At 41.3% G+C, this 11,951-nt stretch overlaps 1 protein-coding gene across 1 annotated transcript; it reads left to right on the forward strand.

The window, feature by feature from the left end:
• The first annotated feature begins 932 nt into the window (after positions 1 to 932).
• LOC124115161 (retina and anterior neural fold homeobox protein 2-like) lies at positions 933 to 10,583 on the forward strand. The gene is given in 4 exon segments (XM_046476038.2): positions 933 to 1,062; positions 3,847 to 4,031; positions 8,548 to 8,826; positions 10,015 to 10,583. Coding segments are annotated over 4 exon segments (738 nt in total). The 3' UTR covers positions 10,159 to 10,583.
• Positions 10,584 to 11,951: the final 1,368 nt, after the last annotated feature.

The raw sequence follows: 11,951 nt of genomic DNA on the forward strand, positions 1-11,951 counted from the left end.
TTCGGACAGACAGACAGACAGACAGATATTTTAATGATCAAGTCTCCATGTGTTTACATTCTTCCTCAAACCTAATGTACCTAATTAGCTTTTATACCCTATAAAGTAGACACAATTTATGTGACACTATTTATGTAAGCGATGTTTCGGTATAGATCCTTATACCATTGCCAAGCAAGACTGGAAACGGTATAAGTATCTATACCGAAACGTCGCTTTTTACAATATTAAAGAAGTTGTTATCCATAAATTGTGTCTACTTTGTCATCCATCAACTTCTAAGTAATGCCTATCAAACGATGTCTAAAGTGACGACATTTTCAATGACATTCAGCCCCACGTGCAAATCCCATTCTATGTAATCTGGTCAGAGCAATAATATATCTTGAAGCCAACATGGCGGCTGATGAATATCGCGAAACAATTACGAGGCAAACAAGTTCAATACCCAAACCTCTAATTATCCCCCTCTTAATCCCCTCTGGTCTAATGAAGCCCTCCCCGTGAGTAACGCCATCCCCCGCCCCCTCCTCCTGGTTCCTCTGGGCCCCCCTGGGCGGGAAGGTTTCTGATTGGCTGAAAGAAGAATGGTGCATTTTAAGCCTCTTGTTAACTAGAATCGTAGATCCCAATCTTCTAACAATTCTAAGCATTCGGAGAAATTAGAAAGATTAGTGGGGCGACTTGTGGTATTATGACAACTGAGGTGTAAACCCGCGATAGGACTCTTGTTCATTCATCAGAAACTCAGATCAGATTAGAAGACGTGTTTGCCTAACCCTCAGTATCTTCCTAAACCTACCTACCCAGTTTAGTCAATTGCTCGATCACTGAAAGGTCACAGTTTTTATCTACATTCTTATTGGTTTCGTGTGTGCTGATTTTGTAGACACTCAACTCGTTATTGATTGTTAAGGCATAGAACCGACAGTATGAAAACTGAGAACAACGACGATGTTGCGGAACGAAGTTTTGATGATGACGACGTCACTTTGAATGTGGAGGATGATGCGGTTTCTTCGGCCAGTTCTGAGAGAGATGAAAGTCTTAATGCGAATGATGGTAAGATACTGAACACAATTCACCTTTTGATAAAATGTAACGCTTCGTGTTGAATCAGTCACAGTGACATACCAAACCTATTCCTGTAAATGCGTTGTATCGCCCTACACGGGTCCGTAAACCTCAATTGTCCATTTCTATGTTTACGTTGAGAACTACATCATTTTATTAAATTACCATGAAAAAAGTCCTACTTCATATTTTCATGCACATATATTGTATTCGAATACAACCATACTGATCACAACTAATACATAATGACTTGTTTAGCAGAGTGACAGTCGCCAATTACAAAACAAGTGATAATATTGATGTGACAAGACATGAATACTCTTTTTCACCACAATACTGACCCCATTAAGTGGTCAAGACTTCGCAATCCTGTTTGTAATTGGTCGTAAATGTTTGTATTCGGACAACGCCGATTTTACATCAAATGACGCTTGATGTACTGCAATTATTACACGTACTTCTGTCAAGACAAGATATTTTCTTGATGACAACTTCTTTATTCTGGTATGATGCGACGTTTCGGTAGAGACCCTCATTCCGTTGTATAGTCCATCAGTTCAAACACGTGCATACAAGTGCAGGTTGAATGTGTTGTTACATTGTTATTGCATCTGATGGATTTCGCTTTACGAGTATGTCTGGTTGGTTGCACAAATCGGAACGGTTTTGATTTCATGTGACATATGTCGACTACCACAACTCATTGCCGTGTTGAATAGCAATTTCTTAAAACCCTAGCCTATATTTTTGTCGGGCGAAACACATTTGTTTTCGTTTAAAAACTGACAAACTCATGCTGAAATACAGAAACAAAAATCGGTTATGTAATAAGATGTTTCGTTACTGGTCTATAGCGTTACGGTTATTTGACCTTTGAACTACTGTCTCACATCGTCGCATTACGTGATATGACCAAGTACTGGCGACCATCGGGGGAACATACACAGTTCTTATACACAGAGTTGCTCATTATCAGTGCTACCTCTGGTATTTATAAAAAAACACATGACAAAACCCTTTCCATATTCCTATGAAATCTCTGCCAATAGCAGATGTTTATGAATGATTATCAACTAGTTATGACACCGGGTGTTCGCGAAAGGTCAGGTAGTAAGGTCAGTGTCACTGTAGATATTGCCAAGAGATACACCTAAGTTCGGAATGTGAAAAAAGGAGTGGTGTTTTTTTCTCGGTGTTTTCGCGACACTGTCGTGCCTGTCTTCCTGAACTTTAGTAACACGTAATTACCTGTATGTGTTTGTTGATGCAAATGATATTTTTAGGGTACCTTGGCTCTGTTGTTATTCAATATAATCTGCAGAATAAGAGCTTTTAGCGTTTTTAAAAATGATCAACAAATCATAGAAATACGAAAGTTTACTCAGTAATGTAATGGGCTATTCATTAAAAATCATATTTAGCTTCAAGATATTAATTGATTACACAAACTAATATCCCTAGTAAATTCATCCTGATCTATTTACTTTGTTGCTGTTAAATGCCTAAGCGTATGAATGGATACACAGACCTGTTTATCGACATGTGTCATTAAACAGTAGGGATCACTTTAGTATTGAGGAATTAAACATGTGGAAGTGGAAAATATATAACAATTACTCTTGTGTAGTCTTTACCACGTGATTAGGAATACAATGTATCTCAGATTGTTGGATGTTCTGGCATCTGTCACAAACGTCAGATTAGGGTTTAGAATATGCAAATTGAGGTGATTCTTTATAACCACATTTTTTAGTCAACTTCGCTGACAGGAGAAACATATTCAATATACCGTTATGTTAAGCAGCATATAACTTACCTCCTATAGCACAAGACACTTGATTTCTTTGGCTGCACCGCCCTTCTCAATGAGAATGATTTACTCTATGAATTTAAAGAAGCAAAAACATTTTCTGACAGCCCACAAACAATATTCACATATCACGGTTATGCAAACGTGTACATTCAGTGACGACAGTTCAAATTGTCCTTTCATCAGTATATATGAAGACGTTGACCTTTCATGTCTTCATAGCTGAAGATCGTGTAGAAATGGAGTGGAACGCAGAGTTATCAACTTCTGTGAAATATGTCAATGAGAGAATAGTGTTTAAACATGCAAATTGTACCTCAGCCATAATATACCGCACTGTTACAGTGGTATGACGCTTCCTTACATGTATAATTGATTATACGGCGGGCTGGTTGTATTGCATGTAAGCTCGAGTAACTGTTTCGGAATCTTTACTGAAACATCAGACTTTCGTTGGGTAGCCCAGTTGATAAACCTTTCGCTCGTCGCACAGACGAAAATCAGGGTTCTATTCCCATTTGGGTACATTGTATTTATGAAAGCGACGTATGGTTGACTACTACCATGTTCAGCTTCTCGCTGCACAAAACGATCTTATCACTACGACGGATGCGAGTCTGTAACTTGCGACAGTCGTAACGTTAAAGTCGCTTTGTGGTCCAAGACCAAGTTAAAGTTGCTGTTGCTGAAAGCATGATTATTCCTTGTGTTTAAATTGTTTGATAGGCATTACTTAGAAGTTGACGGGTCACAAATTAGACACAATTTATGGAAAACAGCTTCTTTATTTACTGTGAAGGCGATGTTCGGTATTTATCCTTGCTTGACCACGGTATAAGGATCTATACCAAAACGTGGCCTTAACAGTAAATAAAGAAGTTGTTATCCATAAATTGTGTCTAATTTGCCCTTGTGTTTGAGATGCTGTATATGTTTGACCACATATCCCACTGTATCAGCAGATGACGAGGCTGGGGTAAGTTCCGACGGAAGTGGGTCAAGCAAGAAACAGAGAAGAAACAGAACAACGTTCTCGGCCGAGCAGCTTCGAGAGCTGGAGTCGGTGTTCCAGCACACCCACTATCCCGACTGCACCCTCCGGGAACAGATTGCAGACAAGGTGGACCTGACGGAAGCAAGGGTGCAGGTGAGACGCCAGTCAATCATAATTTATTGTTTAACGCCGAACAGCAGTATTCAAGCAATATGATGGGTATGTAAATAATCGCGTCTGGACCAGACAAACCAGTGGTCGACATTGTGAGCATCGATCCACGCCTTGTGGCTGCGATGACAAGGAATCAACCATGTCAACGAGCCCGACCCTTAAGTCGCCTCTTTCAACACAGAGCCGAACAGTGGCCACATTGTATGAGTGAGTGAGTTGGGTTTGATGCAGAGTACAATCATATCGCGTGTTTGTTGTTTAAGTCAGCAATTATCAAACATATTCAACCATATCAAGAAGTGTCAGCTATATGTGCACGTGGAACAGATGAAATTAATTTTCCGTATAAATATGTTTTTAATGAATCACTTACTTGGCATAAAAGTCATTAACTCTGTAATGTGCTTAAGATTGAAACTTAATATAGTACATTGTAATGGAACACACAGTGACCAACTACGGTCTTGCTTGTCCTTCTCAGACACGCTTACCTGTTTGTTAAGTGTAGAACGGCTGTCAAAGCATCTCACGAGAAAATACCATTTAAATACTCGTTCAAAATGCCATTATGAAAAACAAAAAAAATAAATTGCTGAGTACTTAAAAAAACCCAACACTCTACACACGCTTTGTTAAAATGAATGCATTTCTATGTTATTGGGTAGGTAGACTTGCAGCTCTTGTGTAACGAAGCGGTCATCATCTAGCCAAAATAGGGGATAACATTCACGGATTAAGAAATACAATGTTTCAAGTCAACTGATGTGGATATGCAACAATGTCCATCTGTATTGAACAACGAGGGAATGAAAGGCTTCGCTTCATCATATGAAGGATGCCTTGTTTGCTACCTGATAATTGGTAATCGGCACCTTTGATTAAGCCTTCTTGAGAGCCAGGTCGCTGTTATCACTTGTTTAATGAAGTGTTTAAATCTCGCTCGCTATTCACGTCCCCGCCCCAAAGATCAGATGGCCTGGGGGTAGGGGTACACCCAAGGGGGTCGGGGATAGTTTTCAGGCTATCGTGCAAACATTGTCCGTGTATTGACTAGCGAGAGGCTTCTAGTTATATGGGTAATTGTGATAATTATTGGCTCATTTAGAAATCACTCGAGCCCGAGACTGCATTCACTGCGGACCGCCTCCCGCTGACATCACGTGATCTCAAGAGCGCCACCTTGCAATTTACCTCCCTTGATTGGCCAACGAGAGACTAATTACGAGCAGATTAGGGGGCTCCGGGAATACAACTAAAATAAGGACGGACAATGCGAGCTGGAGCTTTACAATTGTTATGGCATCAGGAGAGCTCGTTGAACACATGTCACGATCTTTGAGAGGAGTTGTTTGGTCGAGTGATCGGCTTAGAAGACCATGTACTCACAGGTCGGAGGTTAATCATCTGCGCTTGTCAGAAACGTTCAGGGGTACAATTTATTTAGCAAAACGCGAATCGCTGATTTATTTATCGATGATTCTGAGATTGAAACATGATGAAAGGATTACAATTATTAGTATGAATTAACATTTGACAATTATTTGATTTTAAATATGGAGATGTATGATGAAACAAATCATAATCAGATTACCCATGAATCGTAACACGAATAGATCAAACAATATCAAACTAAAATTGTTGTGTTCAAAAAAATATTTTTTTACGACTATGTGCATGTTCCCATATTAAATCGGTCAAACAAGTAAACATTTGGCATTAACAGTAAGGTATATTAAAAGTGTTGGGATCTTACCATGTGTAGAAATAAATAATGGAAAATATTACGTGACCCATAAAACAACTGACAAGGATTTCTTAAACAAAATTGATCCCCTCCATTAAGAAACATGCCACAATCTGACGCTTTTCATATCGTATTACCACTTGAGATTATTGATCCCATAATCTAGGTTTTAATATACATATGTGTTTGCGGTACAAAAAGAGTATTATACCACAAAAGAGTTGTGTGTTTAGTTTGGACCAACACAAACCTCCACAAGTAAACAAGTGATTACTAATGAAAGGTTAAAACCACACACAAATCCGATTACTCGCGACAAATACTTGCTTAGCGTCTCGAAACCAGCTGAGATTATTGAAAGTGTCGTAATAAGGTTTATACTCCCCTGTATTAAAGCATGTTATTGAATAACAGGTGACTGATATCTTAGCTTCCTTGATTCCATTAAGACGTTTCGTCACGTGGTTTATATTACTCCAACGTCTTTAAGTCGATATACATCGTTAAGACGACGTGACATGGTCTCGACATGATACTCAGTAGCTCTTTGGGCTTACATCGCCACTCCTCTTTATCTAAGTCCATGTGTTTTGTATGTCATCGGGAGCTTAAGTTTTTTGAAACAATTAATCTGTTCCCGAAAATACTGGAAAAATATTTTGTCCTCAGGGTTTACCACTGGGCAGTGCGGGGTAGCGTTGTGGGTACGTCAGCTCGTCACGGGTTAGAATCTCCTAATGGATATGATATACACTGTAAGCAGTCCATGATGTGGCTGGAATTTGAAACAATAATACTGCACAAGTTCGCTTCAGCTGGAGTTTTTGCCGAATGCGATGAAAAGTTAATAATCACTTACGTATGCTGTTGTGGCGGGGGAAATTTATAATAACAATGTCAATATCAAAACTTCAAAATGTCTAAAAACATAACTCATCAAAAGCCCATTAACCCACCCCACCACCCACTCCACCTCCACATAACCACCAAGAAGATTAAATAGTCGGCCCCTGAGCAGATCTAACATTTTCGAATATTTATAATTTTATTGACGAATCACAAATATGTTAATAAATACGGCATGAATGAATATCTCCTGCCGCCATTTTGTAAATAATGTTTAAGTCGCATCATCTTGTTATTTCCGCCGCTGGTTTGGAGCAGAAATAGACGCCCCCCGCAGTGTCTCCCCTCAGAACATCCCGCCCATGCTGCCAGATACAGCTTTAATTACAACTGATCTTCTCGCTAACAAATCCTCTATAAATATCAATTGTAGATCCTTCTAAAAGTACCTGTTTTCTAACTCATTGGAGACAATGTCTATCGGATTACCTCCCTTTGATGAAAATCACGCTGAGATCTCGCATCGGCGTAATCGGATTAGTCCATTTTGTAAGAGGGGATTTCGATACCCGATGTTTAGTATCTGGTTTGTTAAACATCCCGTTACGTCGATGTAGAACAGTGATGTGGAGTTCAATTGATGCTGTGTGTTTGGAATGTGGGGAAAGCTCCCGACACGGATAATAATGCCCTATTTTAGGGATAATAGATTTAATAGGTGCTTCAAGGACGCTTGTAGTTCACCGCGTTTTCATGCCCCAATGCTTTACAGGAACTATACCTATTTTCTGCTGTTAGTGACAAACGTACAATTCTATTGAAATACGTTTTCTATATGTTTGTCTTATTTTCAAAGGTCTTAAGTTGATTGAATTCCAACATACAAACAGCTATGTTATTTGAAAGAATTAACGGTTATTTATGAACACACGTAGAACTGAATGACATGTGCCTAATAATTAGATACTCAATATTATTCAAATCAAATGTTTAATGTTAAAATGGGAAAGAATACTGATTTGTTGAGGGCAGGGTCTGCCTGGTCGGGGAACGCGTTGAGTTGCGCCCCTCAGACGTACCAGGATCCGACGATTGTGGGTTCAAATCCCAGATTCATGCTGGTTATGATTATCTCTCTGTCATATTTCTATTAACTTATCGACCACATTTCCAATACTGGAAGCTGCCGAGAGGCGTCCAAAGATAGGAAAACATAAAGGTAGACGTGATCTAGAGATGGAATTCCTTGTGGAAAACAACACCAACGTCTCATAATGTTTGTGAACCCCTCGCGCTAGGAGTTACGGGTAGAGGACCACTTGGACGCTTAAAAAATAATAGTGTAAGCAGATTAAGCAGCGCTTCGAGCGAGCATTCGATAGCCACCTTTTGTACATGCTTCTTGTGAACGATTTTTGTAAAGGTTTCCTGTCTATGCTGACTGTATACGCCTCTAGTACATGCTTCTTGTATATGCTTCTTGTATATGCTTCTTGTACATCCAAGGGGGCACGGGTGGCCCAGTCGTCTAAGGCGCCGCGATTCGCTGTGCAGAGTTGCATCCCTTGGGCACTCGAGAAACCTATGATTGTGGGTTCGAATCCCGGTTCGCCTCGATTATGCTTCTAGGTTTGTCAGCACCATACCCGTGCTCGTGGGTTTCACCAAAGTGGTTAACGTCTGAGACCTGCATCACTTCGGGCTTTCCTACCACGTTAAGCTGACACGCCGTGATTTAACTGGAATGATGTTAAAAGCGGCGCTAAACCCAACTCACTCACTCACTCTCACATCAAGCTGACACGCCGTCATATAACTGACATACTGTTCAAAGCTGTGTCACACCCAACTCACTCACTCACTCTTGTACATGCAAATACTCATGAACGCGTCTGTTTGTTTCAGGTGTGGTTCCAAAACAGAAGAGCTAAATGGCGGAAGCAAGAGAAGAGCATGGTTCGAATGATTGATGTATGGAGACAAAGATGCGATACCTACCCACAAGTCATCTCACATCCGTTACAATCACTTCCGCCATCACTTCCACCTACAATGCGACCACCATTGTTTCCATGGATACCGAGGTTTCCGGTCTCCTTTCCCCCACTCTTCCACCTGCCCACGTTTCCTATAGACAACTCCCAGCCCTTGTTCAAAGGTAAATAGAGTCCATTACATCTGAACGTAAATCATTGCCTCAAAGGGACGGTCGGGTAGCCTAGTGGTTAAAGCGTTCGCTCGTGACGCCGTAGACCCGGGTTTGATTCCCGACATGGGTAAAATGTGTGAAGCGTAAAACCATACTCACTCATTGCCACAAAGGGGCGTAGTAGCCCAGTGGTTTAAGGGCTGCACTTGTCTGTCCCGAGTTGCGCCGTCAGGTGTGCGAGGAGACTCTGCTTCGAATACCAAATTCGCCAGGATTATGTTTCAAGATTATCAGCACCACACGCGTGCTCGTGGCTGGCACGACAGTGGTGAACATCTGCGACCTGCATCTGTTCGGGCTTTTTAAAGTGACGTTAAATCAAACTCGCGCACTTCCTCCATCTTTGCTACAGTGTCTCTGGGGTAATTTCTGCAGATTCCGCCGTCGTCCTTCTTATCCTTTAAACCTTTTAGGCGATATTACCAGAACATCACAGTGGCACCGGTCACAAACACATGCAAAGGCAAGTCTATTGTTCACTTGAAAAATATACACGGAACATATGGTACAAATTAAATAGGGAATTGTATCAGACATTATTAACGAACACGACAAACACACAATAAACTGTTAAACATCGGAGGATGCAATTTTTGGTTGGACAAACATGATAATGCCCTGGTTAGCTATTTTTCCTTAAATCAGAATAAACTAGACATTGGAGAGAAACCATGGTATTGGCAGCCTGCTCCGTACCAGGAAGTCTCTGGCCTCCAAGATGCAGCCATTCCCATAAAAATTAATATTTTATGATACACACGCAAGTTGAGTTAGTGAGTTGGGTTTAACACCGCTTTTAATATTCCAGTTATATCACGTCGTGTCAGCTTAATGTGTGAGGAAAGCCCAAAGTGATGTAGGTCTCACCACTTCGGTGAAACCCACGAGCACGGGTATGGTGCTGACAAACCTAGAAACATAATCGGGGCGAACCAGGATTCGAACCCACAATCATACGTTTCTGGCGTGTCTAAGGGACGCAACTCTGCACAGCGAATCGCGTCACCTTATATGACTTGGCCACCCGTGCCCCTCACGCAAGTTGTGATGTGTCGCCATAAGATGTGTTGAATTAAGGCATGAATGCTAATTAAACCACACGGAATTTATCTAACGCCACTCTGCTTGACCTTTCAGTGGACTTGAATCTTCAACCTCCCAAGTCTCCCACAGTTCCTTCGCCTACGAGAAAATACGAGACTTTCGCACGAGATTACCTTGAGAGACTGTCAACTGAATCAAAGGAACGTAGTACAGCCACGACAGACGAGTCGTCAGCGCATTCCAAAATACGCGATACGTCATGATGACGTCACGATGACGTGTTACATAGATGGTACGTGTAAATAAATAATCTAAACGTGCCTTTTTACGACGGTTACACAAGGGAAGAGCAGGAACTCAATTGTCGAAGGCGTCGTAATTCGCTGTGCGGAGTGACGTCACTGACGTGCAAAGATATTTTTTTCCATCAAATGTGTACCTCAAGTGCTGAGGATATCTTATTGTACATAGCTGTTAATTCTCTGTGAGTTTGTATTTAAATGAATTGTAAAAACATAGAGATGGGATCCTGTAAGTTTGTAGTCCCGGATATTCCCTGATTAAGATCCTAGGTTTGTCAACACAGTAACAACGTGACGTCACCACAGTAACATCTTCATCAACGTGACATCCTCACTGGTATGAGATAGTAATATAATGATTATCTAAAAACCTCCTGAAAGGTTGTATACACCCCAGGGAGTTGATAATGCCCTGTGAGTACACACCGATCAATTGACAAGGTTAATAATTATGAAAGGGTCATGCAGTACATGGATACGGCTAATATAATTATGCATGTATTATTATAATTGCTTGGGGGGGGGGGGGGGGAGGTCGATTCCCCACATAGGCACATATCTGGTATCCCCCGCCGTGCTGGAATATTGATATAGGCGACGTAAACCCATACTCACTCACTCACCCACTCACTCATTCACGCACTCACTCACTCACTCACTCACTCATAATTACTTAACTTTGGACTTTCTTCACACATGAAACAAACACACCGTGATACGTAACTGAAATAATCCTCGAATGGCTGTAACATCAAACACTTTCATAGTGAGGAATTCAATGTGTTCCATTTAATGGCTTTAGCCAGTCCTGAAAACTACTAAGTTTATGTGGTCATACACGAAGACCGCAGCCAAGAGTTGAATTGCGTCCCTGTGGCGCGCCATGTGGTCGTGGGTTCGAATCCAGGTTCTCCCGATTCTGTTCCTGTGCACAATGCCCAATTTCGTGGGTTTCACCAAAGTGGTAAATACCTAACACCTGCCCCATTCCGGTCTTTCCCCAGCACGAAGCTGACACGCTGTGATATAATTGAACTGTAGCTCAAACCGGTGTTCAACCCATCCCACTCACTCTTAATCTTAACAGACATTATTATTTCCCAGCATAAAATATATCTAAGAAGCATAAACTATATCTGAGAAGCAAACAAATGCTTCATATACACATTTTTATAGCGCGTGTTATGCAATCCTTGAGCATCGTAGCTTAAAACCCCTTGTTCCGTACCCGCTTCGAAGCAAAAAGCTTCAAGCTTCTTCCGTGTCAATGAAAGCATCACTCGGGGTACACATGGGTTTATGCGTCCCTCCAGCTCGTAGTATAAACCTAATGCATAAGAGCACATGTACCTCTTGTGCTACTGCTAGACATTATGTGAAGCGAGATATGTCATATGCTCGTGGTATCATTAACGGGTAGGACTCATTTGACAATCCGTGAGTTATACAAGGACCCGTTTCATTGGCTGACTAAGAATAGGCACACGCCACTACCACACAACATATCGACCCTGAGTATTCTCGGGTGATGGATGAAGGTAGCTTATACAAACACACGGAGAACTGACGATGGAGCGTTACAGGCTTAAAAGAACAAACGTAACACCGGGATGATGACGAAATGATCGTTACAGGTTCCTCTTTCATAGGTGTCATCTTCCCGAGGCAAGGGAGTTAACTGACTGTAAAAGTCCAGTTTTCACCCTTGCCGAACTAGGCTGGAATTTCTGGGCTCGATCGCAGCGCCACCAGGG

The sequence above is a fragment of the Haliotis rufescens genome, unplaced genomic scaffold (genome assembly GCF_023055435.1).
Source record: "Haliotis rufescens isolate VD_foot unplaced genomic scaffold, xgHalRufe1.0.p SCAF_13, whole genome shotgun sequence".
NCBI classification, from domain to species: Eukaryota; Metazoa; Mollusca; class Gastropoda; order Lepetellida; family Haliotidae; genus Haliotis; species Haliotis rufescens.